At 52.1% G+C, this 18,594-nt stretch overlaps 1 protein-coding gene across 3 annotated transcripts in view; it reads right to left on the bottom strand.

Moving 5' to 3' along the window:
• The window catches only part of LOC308259806 (GON-4-like protein), a gene marked incomplete at both ends in the record, with an annotated part of 62,436 nt that overhangs the window by 554 nt on the left and 43,288 nt on the right, over window positions 1–18,594 (bottom strand). The window contains 13 exons of one of the 3 annotated variants that reach the window (XM_080691072.1): window positions 1,079–1,181; window positions 1,263–1,866; window positions 2,215–2,425; window positions 3,107–3,217; window positions 5,493–5,612; window positions 5,701–5,844; window positions 6,316–6,459; window positions 7,840–8,037; window positions 9,275–9,459; window positions 11,240–11,495; window positions 12,972–14,639; window positions 15,493–15,609; window positions 16,750–16,900. In XM_080691072.1, the coding sequence (XP_080547198.1) occupies window positions 1,079–1,181; window positions 1,263–1,866; window positions 2,215–2,425; window positions 3,107–3,217; window positions 5,493–5,612; window positions 5,701–5,844; window positions 6,316–6,459; window positions 7,840–8,037; window positions 9,275–9,459; window positions 11,240–11,495; window positions 12,972–14,639; window positions 15,493–15,609; window positions 16,750–16,900 (4,012 nt within the window). Of the gene's footprint in view, window positions 1–1,078; window positions 1,182–1,262; window positions 1,870–2,208; window positions 2,426–3,106; window positions 3,218–5,492; window positions 5,613–5,700; window positions 5,845–6,315; window positions 6,460–7,839; window positions 8,038–9,274; window positions 9,460–11,239; window positions 11,496–12,971; window positions 14,640–15,492; window positions 15,610–16,749; window positions 16,901–18,594 lie in introns of all 3 variants that reach the window. The other 2 variants (XM_080691073.1, XM_080691074.1) reach the window with 2 other exon arrangements.

The following is an 18,594-nucleotide window of genomic DNA, read 5'->3' as shown; positions in this document are numbered from 1 at the left end:
TACAAGCGTGCACCGCCACGCCCGGCAGTGCTAGAACTTTTTTTTTTTGGTGGTACTGGGGATAGAACCCAGGAGCCTTCTACCTCCAGGCTACACTCCCCGGCCTATTTTATATTTTATTTGGAAACAGGGTCTCTTAAGCCAGCAGAGGCTGGCTTCGAACCTGCACCATCCTCCTGTCTCAGCCTCCCAAGAGCGGGGATTACAAGTGTGCGCCACCACGCCCAGCAGTGCTGGAACTTTTACTAAGCACCAGCTACTAATGTGAAAAAGCTTTCTTACTCTGCAGTGAGATTGTAAAAGCCATGTGCTCCTCAGAGATTTAAAAAAAAAAAAAAAAAAGCAAACTAGAACCTGATAAGCCAAGCCCTTCCTTAGGTCAATCTTTACAATAATAAACTGGTATCTTTTCAGGGGATGGGTACTGGGAATTGAGTCCAGAGGAGATCTACCTCAGAGCCATAAACCTAGCCTCTTTTTCTGCAGTACTGGGGATGGAACCCAGGGGCATTCTACCTCTTAGCTCCACCACCAACCCTGTGTTTTATTCTTTATTTTGAAACAGGGTCTCACTGAGTTGCAAAGGGCCCTCAATAAGTAGCTGAGGCTGGCTTCAAACCTGTGCGATCCTCCTGTCTCAGTCTCCCAAATGCTGGGATTACAAGGGTGCACCACCACACCCAGCTCAGCCATTTTAATTTTGAAACAGGGTCTCGCTAAGCTGCTGGAACTGGTCTGTTTGGCACCAAGCCTGGCCTTGGTGTCCTACACTTATAAGCTCCTTGTGCCTCCCTCTAGTTGACTACCCGTTCTCCTGCCAGGCCTTTTGTGGCAGTGGGGAGGTACTGGGGATTGAACCCAGGGCATTATGCCTCTGAGCTACACCCGGCCCTATTTTATCTTTTCTTTTGAAACTGTTCTTACTTAGTTGCTGAGGATCTTGTTGGTCAGGCTGGCCGTGGACCTGCAATCCTCCTGCCTCCGCCTCCCAACTATAGGGATAACAAGCGTGCCAGGCCTTGCTCCTCAGGCACTTAAGGCTCTGGCAGGAAAAGCCGGCCTTCGCAGCGGCACTTACCTCAGCAGAGGTCTTGTTTCCCAGCTGCTGGGAGATGGTGCTAAAGGTCTGCGGCTGCGCGCCTCGCTCCTGGCACAGGGTGAGAATCACCCGGTCGGCTTCCCTGAAATGCACATCCTGGGGTCAGGCTGAGGAGCCTCCTGGGCGTGTGCCCCCCGCCATGCACGGCTGCACCTTTACCCACCTGGTCCACAGGACGACCTTCTCCCCGGTGGAGCTGACCTTGCTGTTGTTGGCGCACACTGTAGCTTCTGTGGCCTTTGGCTGCTGCTCAGCATCTGGACCCTTGCCCTGTACCCCACTGTCTTTAGCCAGCGCCCCCCTGGGGGCTTCAGGAGAAGTCTCTGATGAAGGCTCCTGGACAGGGGACGGCCTGCTCGCTGCTGTGGCCCCAGCTCTGCCTGAGGGCAGCCAGCTTGCTTGAGGATCTGTTCTCCCTGACACCTGCCTTCTCCTTGTATCTTTGGTCCTCGAGGACTCGAGGTGTGGGAAGGAGCCTGGGGGCTGCACAGCGCCAGGCAGCGCCTCAGTTTCTGCTGCGCCCCAGACCAGCCTGGAAGCCTCCGGGCCACCCACTGCCTCTGGGCCCTCCCCGCCGTTCTGGAGTCCGGTGGGTGTGCTGGGGCAGGAGAGCGCCTCAGGCCCGGCCAGGCTGCTCCCAAGCACGTGCAGTGCATCTCCAGGTTGAGGGAGAAGCAGAGGAGTTTCTGGGGAGCAAGGCGGCGGGCCATCCAGAAGCCGAGGTGGGAGAATCTCTTCTTGGGTGAGCAGGCTCCCCGCTGTCGGTGCTGCTTAGGAGGAAGGCGAGTGTGGGTATGACGGGGTCAGGATGCACCCAGGACGGGAACCACAGTACCACAGAGTGAGGTGTGACAAGCCCCTTGGGGAAGAGCAGGCAGAGGGGGCACGTGACTTCCGAGCGCCGGGGCTCGGGGAGCTAAGCAGCCGGTGTCACGTGGACTTCAGGACACCCTGGATTCCAAGGGAAGTCGCATGGTTGCTACTGGTCTACGGGTGAAAGGTCCAGCCTGGAAATGCGGTTCCGCCCCAGGCTCGCAGAGGGAATGCGCCTGCTTGAGGCGTGGGGGCATGAGCCCACGCAGGGCCTAGGCTGGCGGCCGCGTCCAGACACTCACCGGCAACAGGCACGTCGCCCCTCCTAGCAGTCCTGCCGGCCCTGCTCTGGGCGGTCTCCGGGCTCTCCCGCTGCACCGGGCCTTCCTCTTCTACCGCATCTTTGCCCTGCCCCGTTTCCTTAGCACCAGGCATGGGGCTGGCCTCTCGGAGGGGGCTGCTGCCCACCGACTCATGGGGCTCCTTGTTCTTGTACGCCTTGCTGTCACAGACCTGCAGGGGGCCTTCCGCGTCAAGGGCGCCCTAGCCGCCTGTTGGCCAAGGCAAGCCCTCTATGCTGCTCCACGCTCACCATCATGTACAGCCTCTGGGGAAGTTTTGTTTCTATTTCTGTGTGTGTGATACAGGAGATTGAACCAAGAGGCCTTGGAGCTCTGAGCTACACCTCCAGACCTTTTTTGGGTTTTTTAAGCTATTTTGAAACAGGGTCTTGCTATAAATCGCTGAGGCTGTCCTTGAGTCTGCAATAACCCTGTCACAGCCTCCCAAGTACTGAGAACAGAGGCATGTACCACCACGCCCAAGTATATTGAGTATGTTTGGTTTTTTTTGGGTGGTACTGGGACAGGAACCCAGGGGCTTTTCTACCTCCAGGCTATACTCCCAGACCTATTTTATATTTTATTTGGAAACAGGGTCTCACTAAGCTGCTGAGAGCCTCACTAAGTAGTTGAGGCTGGCTTTGAACCTGTGCGATCCTCCTGTCTCAGCCTCCCAAGTGCGGGGATTACAAGCGTGCGCCCCCACACCCGGCTGTGTCTATTTCTTAATGTGCAATATTTTCAGGAATTCAAGAAAGTACAAGTCTGGGGTAGCAAACAATACCTGAAAGAGTACGTCCTGGGCCGCCTGACATGTCTGCCACCAAGTCCCAGCCCTGGGCACCTTCCTCACCTTGCTGCTACAGTGGATACAATTTCTCCTCTTGCTCTTCTTCAGTTTGGAATCGGGTCCTTCATGGCAGGAACAAGCACAGTCCTTGGCCCCATCTGGCCATTCGGGTTCCTACAAGAAACCTTTGCTTGATTAGCAGTCAAGATTTTTTTTTTTTTTTTTTTTTTTTTTTTTTTGTGGTACTGGGGATGAAACCCAGGGGCATTCTACCTCCGAGCTATACCCTCCACCCTATTTTTATTCTTTTTCTGTGTGTATGTGTGTGGTACTGGGGGTGCAACCCAGGGGCTTTCTACTTCCACACTATACTCCCAGTCCTAGTTTATATTTTATTTGGAAACAGGGTCTCACTAAGTAGCTGAGGCTGGCTTCGAACCTGTGTGATCCTCCTATTTCAGCCTCCCAAGCGCTGGGATTACAAACGTGCGTCACCAGGAGGAGAACCCAAGGGCATTCTACTTCTGAGCTACACCCTAGTCTGATTTTTTTTTTTGGCGGTACTGGGGATGGAACCCAAGGGCATTCTACCTTCAAGCGACACCCCAGCCCTATATTTTATTCTTTATTTTCTGAAAGAGGGTCTTGTTGAGTGCAAAGGGCCTCACTATGTGGCTGAGGCTGTCTCAGCCTCCCAAATGCTGGGATTACAAGCATGCGCCACCATGCCCGGCTATTTTTTTTTTTTTTTTTTTTTTTTTTTGGTGGTACTGGGGTTCCTGGAAGCCCTCCTTCCTCCGGGCTACACTCCCAGACCTATTTTATATTTTTGAAACAGGGTCTCTTACGCCAGCACGGCTGGCTTCGAACCTGCGCGATCCTCCTGTCTCCGCCTCCCAAGCGCGGGGATTACAAGCGTGCGCCAGCACGCCCGGCGCCTATTTTTTGTTTTGAAACAGGTTCTTCCTAGGTTGCTGAGAGTCCGTCTACATTGCTGAGGCTGTCCTCAAACCTGCAATCCTCCTGTCTCCGCCTCCTGAGGACTGGAATCACAGGTGAGCACCAAGTGTTTTGAGTACCGAGGCAGGAAGCTCCTTGGGAAGCCGTCAGCGCACCTCCCTCCCCAACACCTCCTCTTCCTCTTTTATCACGGACCAGCTCATCACACTGCTGGGGAGACCAACACCCAAACTGGATCAGTGTATTAGTAGCCCTCACACAATTCTATGTCTGTCTCAGAACACAGGTAACTGAAATAGAGCCCAAGGCAGAGTGGCTGGAGAGCTCCCTCTGGAGATCTGAGCTGCGCACTCGAGGCCTGCTTCCCCGCCAGTCCCTGCGAGGGCAGGGCTTTGGACATATGGAGGGCTCACTTAATGATACTCTTTGTTCAACAAACTCCAGACATTAAGTGCCAGCATTATCCCAACTTATGGGGGGGGGGGATGAAACAAAGTTAAATAAGTTGCCCAAGGTCACTCAGCTACTACAGGAGTAAGGAGTCCTGGATGTCAAGGATGGCACTCAAGAGCAGCGAGTGGCAGCGCACACAAGAGCTGGATACCTGGGCCCATACCCCACGGTTGTGTTAACTATGAGACCCGCTCTCCACCCTTCAGTTACCTCTTCTGTAAAATGCAAACAGCAGCAGGCGGCCATGGGTGTGCCTGCCTGTAATCCCAGTTCTTGAGAGGCTGAGACAGGAGGATCGCAGGTTTAAGGACAGCCTCAGCAAGCTAACGTGACTCTCAGCAGCCTAGGGAGACTGTAGCCTGGAGGCAGAAGCCCCTGGATTCCACCTCCAGGGCCACAGAACGACACAGTAACGATCTCTCCACAGGACGAGGGTGAGGATGAAATGAGTCAGTAAGGTTGGTGGTCCATGTAAGACTCTCACACGCTGATATCTGGCAATAAAGCCAAGTATGAGCTGCAGCCATTACTATCAATATGGAGATCTTGATTTTACTTCTACCCACGAACCAAAACAGGTTAAAACCTCTGGCTAAAGCCTGGTGTGGTGGCACACGCGTGTAATCTCAGTACCTGGGAGTCTGAGATAGGAGGAACACAGGTTCAAGGCCAGCCTCAGCTAGTGAGACCCTTCGCAACTTCGACCCTGTTTCAAAATAAAGAATAAAAAATAGGGCTGGGGTGTAGCTCACAGGAAGAATACTCTGGGTTCAATCTCCAGTACCAAAAAAAAAAAAGGAAAAAAGAAAAATGAGCTAGGGAGGAGAGGCGGGAACACTCTCTGAACGAGAGATTTGGGGCCCCTTCAGCAACTGCGCTGCTTCCCGGGGCTCTGCGTGTCTACAGCATCCTCCATAGTCTCTGAGCCTCGATACTCTGGACCAGAAACTTGGGATAACACTAAGCCAGAGAAATGTGCAGAGAAACTCGAGTCTTGCTTAAGAAAAAGGGGATAATCCCGGATGGCCGGGCGTACCTTCTCCTGATTCTGCACTCCAGCCTCTTTTCTTCGCTTGTTCTTGGAGGCCGTGGCCATCTTGGGAGCTTCCTCTTCCTCTTCTACCTCAGGCAACGCCACTTCTTCGAAGCCGTCGAACTGGGGAGAGGTTGGCGCCGCTGAGCCGATGCGAGGCTGCTCCAGCGCCCGCGGGGCTCCCCGCGCCCAGCAGCCTCAGGGTCTGTACCTCGTACTCCTTCTCCTCGGTCCAGTTGATCTCTTCAAAGTCGCCCATCCGGCTGGCTGCAGGGCGCAGATGGTCAAAGAAGACGGAGAGCTCGTCCTGCAGGTGGTCGTGGCCCTTGAGGAGCTGCCACATCTGTGTCTTGAGCTGGGGAGTTGTGGGCACAGCTGACTTCTCCCGAGGCCGCCCCTCAAACCCGTCCCCACACTCCCGCTTTCTGCTTTCCTGGCCAAGGGAAAATGCGTGGACCCTGTCTTTAACAGCTAAGAAGCCTCATGTGCCCTCTGCTGGGGGTAACAGCTGATTCTCTATGGCAGCACCCTCCACCCCTGCGCACAGCAGAGCAAAAGGCCGCCCCACCCCGGGCCTCCTCGCTCCCTTCACCAGCCCTTCCCAGGCGCCGTGCACCTGTGAGGGTCAGGCAGACTCCGGGCTCAGTGGCCCTCCCTCCCTGTGCCTGTGTGGCTCCACATAAGCCTCAGAGGGCCTTGTCTAATTCATCTCCTCCAGGAGGCCATGATGCTTATTCCAGGACATGGAGTGAGGTAGGGGGAGAGAGCAGGGAAGGGCCTGAGGCCCAAAAGACAACCAAAACGAAGCAGGCCGGGGAGAGAATACCTCGGTGACCTCCTGAGGAAGGCAGTCTGCACAGCCCTGGAGGACCTTGATAATCTTCTGGTGGTGCGAGGGGTTCTCTGCAAAGCAAATCTCCAGCTGCCGGAGGAACTTGCGACTCTTCTCAAAAGCCTGCTGCTCCTCAAACTAGTGGAGTGGAAGGAGGGCAAGAGGAGTCACCTAGATGGCCAGAGCAGGCAGAGGGCAGGACGCTGGCAGCTCAAACGAGAGGGCTGGGCATGGCCGACTCGGCAACACCCAAGGCCCTAGCACCCCGCCCTGGGACGGCTGAAACTTCCACCCAAGAAGCCTACGGTGCGAATGAAGACTCAGAGATGTTTCCAGCTGTGAACTGTTTCACGGACTGTGAACTTGGTCAAACTCATGTGGTATTTCACAGTGTACAAAGAATTTCCACACCTAAGCTCATCTGATCCTTGTAACAATGCCAGGAGAGACGATGGGCATTATACGGTCTTCCATGGTTATCTAACTGGCAGAGGACTCTGAGAACGGTCTCATCAATCCCTCCATTTCTGTTTTTTTTCAATCATGAAAAGAAGTGCAGAACTAGAATGCCCTCATGCATAGGCCCCGATTCACCAACATTTCAAACGTCTTCTTACCACACTGCCCCTCCCAGACCACCACGGCCCAACTGCGCGCCTTTCCCTCACCCCTTCATCGACAGCCCCCAGCCCGTCTCCTGCTCTGGCTTTCTATCAAGTATATGATCTGTTTTGCTGCTGTCTTTATAATCTAGAGACTATATAGATATAATTTTTGTATGTACAGTTCCATGAGAGCAGATGTCTTTTTTAATCGCTATATTTGTAGCACCTAGAACTTTGCCTGACACCCAACAAATATCTATTAAAATGCCTTTTTTACCAGGTGCAGTGGCCCAGGCTTATAATCCTACCACTTAGGAGGCTGAGACAGGAGGATCACAGGTTTGAGGCCAGCTTCGGCAACTTAGCAAGCCCGTTTCAAAATAAAAAATAAAATAGGGCTGGGGATGTAGCTCAGAGGTAGAACAGCCCTGGGTTCAATGATCAGTACCACAAAAGAAGCCTGTTTTACCCCTGTGAGGAGCAGAGGGAGGATGGCTTTCCTTAGGTGTTCAGTGGCAAATACGGTAAAACCCCTGATGTGCCAAGTTAAAAAAATGAGAGAATGAGACTTAGGAGAATGGGGAGAGCTCCTGCTGGGGACAGAGGCTGAGGATAACCAGGAGAGCACCCCCTGGAGACAGAGGCTGAGGATAACCAGGAGAGCGCCCCCTGGAGACAGAGGCTGAGGATAACTGGGAGAGCGCCCCCTGGAGACAGGGGCTGAGGATAACCGGGAGAGCGCCCCCTGGAGACAGAGACTGAGGATAACCGGGAGAGCGCCCTCTGGAGAGACAGAGGCTGAAGAGAAGGTGGACAGTGACCCCTGGAGAGACAGAAGCCCAGGGGAGGGTGGTGAACAGTCCAACATGAGTCCATTCAACCCAGCTGCCTCTGCTTTGGCCCATCCACTTACTAAGCCACAGGCCAGAGCCTGCTCAGGCAGCAGGAAAGCAGCAAAGTCCTTCAACAGCTGAGGCCAGTCTTGGAGCAGACTTTGCAAGCTTTTGTAGAGATCCACGGCGGTCGGCTTCTGGGTGCTTGACTCAAATTCATAGATGACCTGGAGGAAGTCTTCGTACTTGCCAGGGATGTGCTGCAGTGCCTCGCGCACCTGCAGGGGAAGACTCGCAGTCATCACCTGGCCCAACAAGAGGTGCAAGGGCCCAGGGGAGGAGGGGTGTTGGCGAGAGAGTGCAAGAGTGACCCTGTAGAGGCACTGCCCTGCCGGGCCATCAGTGGAAAACTCAGCCGAGAGTCACGTGGAGCACGCACTCTGGCTGCTGAAGGGCTAGTGGAAACCCTTCATTTCCCGGCCACAGTGCTGCCCGCTAAAACAGGTGGCGCTATCCCTAGGCGGCAGCTCTAAGCCCTCCTTCCTGCGCGCAGCCCCACAGTGAAGTCCATAAGGACTGTGTGCTCCAAGAGTTTCTGCACAGCATCTGATACTTGATGGTCCATAATTCACAAAGGTGACGAGTTAGTCAGATATTAGGGAACGGGACAAGGCCACGGCACTCACTGCTTGCTCTTTACTTGGTGGGGACTCAGGAAAGCGTCTGGTTCCAACAGAGTGGCAGTGACCCAGGGCATCACCTGCCCAGGTCTGTTCCACCCAGGAACAAGGCCCTTCCCAGGGCAGCGGCTGTCCTCAAGTCAGGGGCTCAGTACAGGTCCTCAAGACCCAGCTAGCAAAGACACCATCCCCCACTGTTAAAGGGAGCATAAAGCCGGGTGTGGTGGGCACGCTTGTAATCCCAGCATTTAGGAGACTGAGACCAGAGGATTGCGGTTCACAGACAGCCTCAGCTACTTAGTGAGGCCCTCTGTAACTGAGACCCTGATTCAAAATAAAGGATAAAAAATAGGGTGGGGGTGTAGCTTGGAGGTCGAATGCCCCTGGATTCCATCCCCAGACCCGCGAAAAAATAAATAAAGAAAAACAGGGCTGGAAGTGTAGCTCGCTGCCCCTGGGTTCCATCCCCAGTACTGCCAAAAAAATAAAATAAAATTGAAAAAACGGAGCATCATCTTTCCCCCGATCTCTGGGCAAAATAAGGATGACGCCAGAATACTAACAATCCAGCCATGCATGCCTGAAGTCTGTCTTCTCCAGACTTGCTCACAGAGCTCTTTTGGAAATTCTGGATGAACTAAGGCAAAGACAGACAAAGCCTCTGTGTGGACAGAAAAAGAGACCTTTCTTATAGGGGTAGGAGAGACTGCACCTGCCACGCGGGGGCTCAAAAACTCAGCCCACCGCAGCCCCAGGCTTCACCGTTAAAACCTCCCCCTTACACAAGGGGCAGCCACCTCGCCGGGACAGCAGCAAGAGCAGCAGTACTGCCTACCCTGGTCAGATACGCCTGGGCAAAGGCCAGGTCCTTCTGCTCCCTGAGTGGATCCCGCTCCAGAATGTCCTCATCATACAGCAGCAGCAGCTTGGAGGTGTCCTTGCTGGCCCGAGCCCGACCTCCCCGCTTGCTGCGCGCTCGATGACTGCTCCGGCCCTTTCCAGCAGCTTTGACACTCTCTCCTAGGAGGACAAGTGGAAAAGACTGTCTCTAGGTCCCGCAGCCTTGATACTTCCCGTCCGCTACATCCACCCTCCAACAACTCAGGAGGAGCAGCTCAGGAGGAGCAGCGGGGGCCAGGAGCAGAGGCTGGCTCACCCACCCATGCACCCAGAGCTTGAGGAGATCAGCGAGGCCTGAGGAACAAGGAGGGTGTAAGAGGGGTGTGGATCCGCCGTGGTGGCGCACGCCTGTAATCCCCGCGCTTGGGAGGCCGAGACAGGAGGGTCGCACAGGTTCCAAGCCAGCCTCAGCTACTTGGTGAGGCTCTCAACAACTTAGTGAGACCCTGTTGCCAAATAAAATATAAAATAGGTCTAGGAGTATAGCCCAGAGGTAGAAGGCCCATGGGTTCTATACTCAGCACTGCAAAAAAAACAAAAAGAGAGTTATGTATGTGTGTACGTGCGTACTTCTGTGTGGAACAATGAGGGTGTAAGGGGTATGCGAGTGTTTGTTGTCAGTAAAAGGGTGTGCATGCGTGTGTCTGTCTGTGTGTGTGTGTGTGTGTGTGTGTGTGTGTGTGTGTGTATGCGCACATGTATATGTGTTGCTGGGGATTGAACCAAGGGTGTTTTACCTCCCAACTACACCTATAGTCCTATTTTATTTTTTATTTGGAATCAAGGATTTACAAGGTTACTGACAGTCTCACTAAGTTACAGAGGCTGGCCTCAAACCTGTGATCCTCCTGTGTCAGCCTCCCCAGTACTGGGATTGCAGGTATGCGACACCACACCCGACAAGCCACTGCATCTTGAGAAAAGAAGTCTAAAGAGCAAGTGAGGCCGTATTGGGGTTCTCAAGAGACTACAGCTTAATGAGGAGCAAGCAGTGTCTCTGAAATAAACATAGCTCCTAGCCCCATACGTGACAGACGGGACAAGCACCAGAACCAGGATGAAAGCTTGGAGCAAGCTGGTATAAATCTAGCAGCTGAGGAGAAGCAAGTTAAAACTGCCAGCCAGGCGTGGCAGCCCACGCCTCGAACCCCAGCACCGGGAGGCTGACTCAGGAGGGTCACAGGTCTGGGACCAGCCTCTGCAACTCAGTGAGACTGCCGGCAACCTTGTGAGACCATGTTTTACAATAAAAAATAAGAGCCGGGAGTGGTGATACACGCTTGTAATCCCAGTACTTGGGAGGCTGAGACAGGAGGATCGCAGGTCCACAGCCAGCCTCAGCTACTTGGTGAGGCCCTCCGCAACCTAGTGAGACCCTGTTTCAAAAATAAAAAATAGCTGGGCCTGGTGGCGCACACTTGTAATCGCAGCATTTTTGGGAGGTTGAGACAGGAGGATCGCAGTTCGCGGCCAACCTCAGCTACTTAGTGACTCCCTTTGCAGTTCAGTGAGACCCTGTTTCAAAATAAAGAATATAAAGTAGGGCTGGGAATGTAGCTCAGAGGTAGAATGCCCCTGGGTTCCATCCCCAGTTCCTCAAAAATAAATAAATAAATTAATTAATAATAAAAATATAGAGCTGGGGGTATGGCTTGAAGGTAGAATGCCCCTGGTACTGCAAAATAAAAATAAAAATAGGGCAGGGGGAAGCTCAGAGGTAGAATGCCCGTGGGTTTAATCTCCAGTACCACAAATAAATATATAAATAAATACTATAAAAATTCCTGAGCATCTCTTCTCTGCAAAGGCCCCTGTGTGAAGGTGAGTTTGAGGGAAGGGAGGTGGCCGGGGAGATCCAGGCTTTCTTCTAGAACGTCCATCTGGCTGGCCGTGCGCTCACCTGGCAGTGCGCAGCTGCTCCCCCGCTCCGGAGCGGCCTTGGGGGAGGCCGAGCTGGATGGGGGCTCCACGGTGGCCCCACCCGCGGCCTCCTCGGCCACCTCGTCCTCCTTCTGCAGACTTTCCATCCCTTCCGCCTCCTCTTCCTCCTCTTCCTCCGGCTCAGAGTTCTCCTCCTGGGAGTTCTCTTCCTCAGACTCACCCTCCTGACTCATGCGCCTTTCAGAGGCCAGCCACGTCAGCTTCTCCATTGTTTCCTGCGAACCCCCAGAGAGTGCTGGTTAGGGCTCCAAGGGCTCCCAAGGAGCGGAAGCACAGCTCTGAGGGGAGTCAGCGGTTCTCAACAGGGGCCTGCTGCCCGCAGCATGGAACCTGAGGGCCTGACAGCGGGAGAGGAGGAGAATGTGCCTTTGAAAGGTCCCCTCACCCCAAAGTGGTTTTCCTTTGCCAAGAACTCTCCTTACAAGCTTTTTTGCCTCACTCTTCTGCAGTGCTGGAGATCAAACCCAGAGTCTCGCACAGGCCAAACAAGCGTTCCACAACCCAACTACACCTCCAGCACTTCTGAGCTATTTTGTAAAGTGGTGGCGCATGCCTATAATCTCAGTACTAGGGAGGCTGAGAAGGAGGATTGCAGATTCAAGGCCATCCTTAGCAACTGAGTGAGAATCTACGCAACTTAGCAAGCCTGTTTCAAAATAAGAAGGCCCGAGCGCGCTGGCGCAGGCCTGTCATCCTAGTACTTGGGAGGCGAGACAAGAGAATCGCAAGTTCAAGGATGGACTTAGCAAGTAGTGAGACTCGTCAACTTTGTGAGATCCTGTTTCAAGATGAAATTAAAATCGGGCCAGGAGTGTAGTTCAGAGGTAGAATGCCCCTGGGTTCATTCCCTAGGACCACAAATAAATAAATAAATAAATAAATAAATAAATAAATAAATAAATAAATAGGACTGGAGGTGCAGTTTGAAGGAATGCACTGGGTTCAAACCCCCAGCACCAAAAAAAATAGTGCGCTCAGGTGGTTCATTTTAACATTTAAATAAACTCAACTCGGCCGGGCGTGGTGGCGCACGCTTGTAATCCCCGCGCTTGGGAGGCAGAGACAGGAGGATCGCCCTGGTTCGAAGCCAGGCGCGTGCGCTGGCTTAAGAGACCCTGTTTCCAAATAAAAAATGTAAAAACAGGTCTGGGAGTGTAGCCCGGAGGTAGAAGGGCTTCCAGGAACCCCAGTACAACCAAAAAAATAAATAAATAAAAAATAAAAAATAAAAAAAATAAAATAAAATAAACTCAAGTCAAATATAGTATAAGTAAAATTTTACCCTTTCCCTCTCCATTTACATAAAACCTAAAATTGTATCCCAAAACGCATTTAAAACACAATACAATTAATTTTAGGACTACTGAAGCCAGACGTGGTGATGCATGCTTGTAATCCCAGCATTTGGGAGGCCGAGACCAGAGGATCACGGTTCGCAGACAGCTTCAGCTACTTAGTGAGGCCCTTTGGACCTTAGTGAGACCCTGTTTCAAAATAAAGAATAAAAAAAATAGGGCAGGGGATGTAGCTTGGAGGTCAAATGCCCCTGGGTTCCATCCCCAGACCCGCAAAAAAAAAAAAAAAAAAAAAGGACTATTGATAATGGAACAAGCAAGCAGGTAGGTAACATGTCAATAAATTAAACATACTAGTGAGTCCCCGAAAACAATCACCTATTCGCAGGCTCTTACCTGCAGTTCAGGGACAGAAAGCACGGACTCCTCAGACGCCGACGACATCTCATCTTCCTCATCCTGGGTGAGGTCATCGAAGTCCTCTTCTTCCTCTTCCTCTGGCGCATCCTTCTCTCCTCCAGTCTCCGGCCCGCCTGGGGCCGCCGCTGACCGGCTGTCAGCACTAGCAGCATCTTCTGGCTTCCCTGGGGGACTGCTGAGCAGCACCTCGGGGTCTGTGGAGGCTGCAGCCTTTGGTGGTGACCCTCGGCTGAGGCTTGTCCCTGCGCTCCCCTGGTCCCGAAGCTCCTGGGAGGTACAGGGGGTTCTGGCTGGCTGTGTCTCCTCCTGAGAACCACTCAACTCCCCCTGCAGGGAGCCAGGGTCCAGCTCCACAGACTGCCCCTCTTTGACTTCATCACACATGTCCCGTGCAGGAGACCCGCGGCACATCTCCCCAGGGTCTTCAGGCTCCGTCTTGATGACTTCCCCCAGGTCCCCGGGCGTGGGGCTGAGAGACTCCTGGGAGCCTTGCGGCAGCAGGCCCAGAACCTGCCTCCCCTCCTCCGCCTTCACCACGGTCCAGCCGTGGGCGCTGTTTTCTGGCATTCCGTCCAGACTCCCTCTACCCGCTGGCGAGAGCCGGGGGCTGTGCTCTTCCTTAGGGAGGACAGCAGCACACAGGGGTGCTCGTTCCTGGGGCTCTAACTTGGGTTGCAGGCTCTGAAAGGCATTTCTGCCTTCTGCCAAAGGACAAGCCATGTCCGCGTTCACCTGAGGCTTATCTTCAGGGGTGGCCGGTACAGGAAGATTCACAGAATTGCCAGAAACAATTAAGGGTGAAATGGAGGAGGCCACGAGGGGCTGATTCAGTGGACAGGAGAAGGAAGTCGGGTTGACCAGGAGGGTGGTGATGGGAATGGTCTGGGGGCTTGGGACCACGGCCGCATTGACGGGCTGGATCACATTACAGCCTCCTCCGAGGCTCACAACCTTCACGGTGGCAGCAGGGACAGTGAAGATGACAGGAGTGGGGTGCACGAGGGAGGCGGGATTCAGGCAGGTAGAGGCCTTAGCCCCCTTCCTTCTGGCAGGTTTCCGCCTCACACAAGGCTTTCGAAACTTAGAAGGGGCGAGCGAGGGCAGCATTACCTTGGGCACAGGGGCTGAGGGGAGCAGGGTCTGCGGCTCAGACAGAGGGAGGCTAGTCTTGGCCTCATGGGGAACAGCAGGCAGTGCTGTGGGGCACTCGAAACTCTCATCCCCAAAGACCCCCAGCGCAGGAATGCCCGGCACCGTCTGCAAGACAGTGGCTGGCTGGATCAGCGGGGGGATGCGGACCATCATCTTGCTGGGAGGGGCTTCGCACTGAGCTGACCTGGTTGGTACTTTCCCAGCATTGAAACTAGGCTGCAGAGAGGGGCTCGGTGGGATGGGGAGGGGCTTCGGGACTGAAGAGCGCTTCTGTCTCCAAGCCTTCCTGGAAAAGCGGTTGGCGACTGGCTTCAGCTTGAGTACCACACCCTTGGGCAACAGCAGTGGGTACCGGGTTTCACTCGCCAACTCGGAACTGGCTTTTTCCAGGTGTTGTTCTGCATTGATCTCAGTGGCTCCAGTCACACTTCCAACCTCTGAGGAGCCGTCCACCATGTGCCGCAGTTCATCCTGGATGGACGGTAGACTGGCCTGTTGAGAATAAAGACAATGATCTAGCACCTGGATTTAGGGACCTTCCCAAGACAGTCGCAAAATACCTTGATAAAGAAGGGTTTCTCTACCTAGCAAATTTATTTTGTGAGCCAGGTGTGGTGACACATGCTTATAATCCCAGCACTTGGGAGGCTGAGACAGGAGGATCACAGGTTCACAGCCAGCCTCAGCTACTTAGTAAGGTCCTGTTTCAAAACAAAAAAATAAAAATAAAAATAGGGCTAGGGGTGTAGCTCAGAGGTAGGATGTCCCTGATTTCAATCTCCAATATCATTAAAAAAAAATTTTATTTTGGTCCTGAGGATTGAACCCAGAGGCACTCTATCTCAGACCTACAACCCCTACAACTCCCACTCTTAAACTTTTTCTTTTGAAATAGTCTCAATGGGTAGCTGGCAATCTTACTAGTTGTTGAGGCTGGCCTGGAACCCATGATCCTCCTGTCCCAGCCTCCCAAGTACTGGAATTACAGGCATGTGTCACCATATTAGGCTTTACTCATTATATTCAAAAGATTGTAGAATCACTTGGAAGAAGGGCAGAAATGAGATGAAGGGAGAATGAGGAAGGTTTCTTTTTGTAAGTGTGTGTGTGGTACTGGGGATTAAACCCAGAGGCATTCTACCTCCAAGCTGCATCCTCAGTTCAACTTTATTTCTTATTTGAAAACAGGGTCTCACTAGGCTGCTGAAAACCTCACAAAATTACTGAGGGTGTCCTTGAATAAGGAAGATTCTTAAGTCCTGCCTCGATAACTGAAGCAGGAGAAGCTTAAAGTAGTCTTGAAGCAGCAGCAGATGCTCCGAGAAGCGGAGGAGGGGAGTCGCACCTTCAGCCAGAACGGCAGCCGGTGCTCTTCCCGCTCCACAGGCGGCTTCCACTGGTGAGGCTGGATCTCTTCACAGCACCTTACAAGGACGGGCAGCCGCTTGGTCTTCTTGTAAAACTGAACATGAAGAAACAAAGCACGAGTTACACTCCAGATATCACGCTGCCAGGCGGGGAGCGCAGCGGAGGCGGGCTTACACGCGACGTGCACAGACGTGGGCGTGAGCGGTAGGTAGCTCAGGCTGAACGGCTCTCCACTGCAGACTAAACCAATCTGCCATTTAACGAGGTGGGAAATTACTCAATATCTTCTAACTGACAAACCTTTTTGGGGTGCCAGGAAGAGAAAATAATTTAAGACACAGAAAAAAGGAAGCACACAGTCAGAGTAACCTCATATAAGATTCGCTCCCAAGCCAGGTGTGGTGGCCCATGCCTTGATCCCAGCGCCTGGGAGGCTGAGACAGAAGGATCAGAGGTTTGAAGTTAGCCTCAGCAACGGAAGAGAGACTCAATAATTTAAGAAGACCCTATTTCAAAAATAAAAAGAGAGCTGGGCGTGGTGGCACACACCTGTAATCCCAGCATTTGGGAGGCTGAGACAGGAGGACCGCAAGCTCACAGCCAGCCTCAGCTACTTAGTGAGACCCTCCACAACTTAGTGAGACCCTGTTTCAAAACAAAGAATAAAAAATAGGGTTGGGGCCAGGCGTGGTGGCACACGCTTGTCATCCCAGCATTCGGGAGACTGAGACCAGAGGATCACGGTTCACGGACAGCCTCGACTATTTGGTGAGGCCCTCTGCAATTTATTGAGACCCTGTTTCAAAATAAAGAGTAAAAAATAGGGCAGGGGGTGTAGCTCGGAGGTAGAATGCCCCTGGGTTCCATTCCCAGACCCGCAAAAAAATAAAAAAAATAGGGTTGGGGGTGGAGCTCAGAGGTAGAATGCCCCTGGGTTCCATCCCCAGTACCACTAAAATAAAAAAATAAAAAAAGGCTGTACAGCTACAGGAAATCAAGAATCTGTGAAATCTTTTTGAAAGACTTGAAAATTTTCCTAAGGGAAATGTCTATAATAACACACTGAAAATGCTCCAGCAGAATGTGTAGGTCAATGCCCACGAAGGGCAGCAGGGAGCTCATCTGGTAGCTTGGTGGAAGGCTCAGTCTCAGGCAAGAGGCGGCCCTCTTTGCTGCCTCTCCAGGACATGCGATGGGCAACCCAGGCGGGGCCGGGAGTCCAGGAAGCCCTCACCTTAATGACATTGTCAGGAGCTCGGTTCAGGTTGAGATTCTTAATCCTCACCGTCAGCTGGTGGGCGGTCTTGCAGGTTAGGAGATACTTGCTGATTAGAGGTTTAGGAAACTCAGTCCCTTCAAAATGCTTCAGTCCGAGAGCTAACAAACTGAGAGAGGTGCAATCAAACTCAGTCTCACTTCATAGGCGTTTCTAAAAACCCTCCCCACAGCCGGGTGTGGTGGGCACGCTTGTCATCTCAGCATTCAGGAGGCTAAGACAGGAGGATCATGATTCACAGACAGCCTCAGCATTAGTGAGGCCCTTTGCAACTCAGTGAGACCCTGTTTCAAAATAAGGAATAAAAAATAGGGCTGGGGGTGTAGTTTGGAGGCAGAATGCCCCTAAGTTCCATTCCCCAGTAGCACCAAAAATAATAAAAATAATCCTACCTAGCCCGGCATGGTGGTGCATGCTTATAATCCCAGTGACTCAAGAGGCTGAGACAGAAAGACCACAAGTTCAGGGCCAGCCTGGGCAACATAGTGAGAAACTGTCTCAAAATAAATAATAAAAAGGGCTCAGGATGTAGCTTGGTGGTAGATTACTCCTGGGTTCAATCCCTACTACTAAAAAATTTAAAAAATTAAAGAAAAAAATCCCACCCCAGACCAACTCCAAACATTTTAAAATCCACATGTAAGCCAGGCGCGGTGGCGCACGCTTGTAATCCCCTCACTTGGGAGGCGGAAACAGGAGGATCGCGCAGGTTCAAAGACAGCCACCCTGGCTTAGGAGACCCTGTTTCCAAATAAAAAAAATATAAAAATAGGTATGGGAGTGTAGCCCGGAGGTTTCAGAAGGGCTTCCTGGAACCCCAGTACCACAAAAAAAAAAAAAAAAAAAAATCCACGTGTGAGCCAGGCAAGGTGACACACATCTGTAATACTAATACATAGGAAGCTGAGACAGGAGGATCTCAGGTTCAAGGACAGCCTTATCAGGTAAGTGAGACTCCCATCAACCTAGAAAGACCTTGTTTCAAAAGAAAATAAAACTGGACTGGGGGTGTAGGACAGAGGTAGAATGCCCCTGGGTTCAATCCCATGCACCACAAAAAAATTAAATATTAAAATATAAAACACAGCCAGGCGTGGTAGTGTTCGCTTGTAATCCCTGCACTATGGAGGCTAAGACAGGAGGATCGCACAGGTTCAAAGTCAGCGTCAGCTACTGAATGAGGCTCTCAACAACTGTGAGACCTTGTTTCCAAATAAAATATACAATAGGTCTGGGAGTATAGCCTGGAGATAAAAAAGCCCCTGGGTTTCACCCTCAGGACTACCAAAAATAAATTAATAAAATATAAAATCCATGTATGTGTGTGGCACTGGGGAGAGTGCACGACCACTAAACTACATCCGAAAACCTTTCCATTTTGATTGTGAGATAGGGCCTTGCTAAGTTGCCCAGGATGGCCTCAGACATGTGATTCCCCCTGCCCCAGCTTCCCAAGCAGCTGAAATTATAGGAGGCATGGAAGAAAAACAATTTCAAGGTGTCACATAAAAAGAGGCAAAAGACAATTACCAAAATTGATGAGTTATATAAGAATGGCAGAGAAAAAAAAAACCATTTTCTTGGGATGGTATGATAATAGATTAAAAAAAAAACTGGGCGTGGTGGTACACACTTGTAATACCAGCATTTGGGAGGCTGAGACAGGAGGATCGCGGTTTGCGGACAGCCTCAGCTACTTAGTGAGGCCCTTTGCAACTGAGACCCTGTTTCAAAATAAAGAATAAAAAATAGGGCAGGGGCTGTAGCTCGGAGGTAAAAATGCCCCTGGGTTCCATCCTCAGT

The sequence above is a fragment of the Muscardinus avellanarius genome (assembly GCF_963383645.1).
Source record: "Muscardinus avellanarius genome assembly, chromosome: 3".
In the NCBI taxonomy this organism is placed as follows: domain Eukaryota; kingdom Metazoa; phylum Chordata; class Mammalia; order Rodentia; family Gliridae; genus Muscardinus; species Muscardinus avellanarius.
Note: the sequence above shows the minus strand (reverse complement) of the source record. Positions and strands in the feature narration are given on the sequence as shown.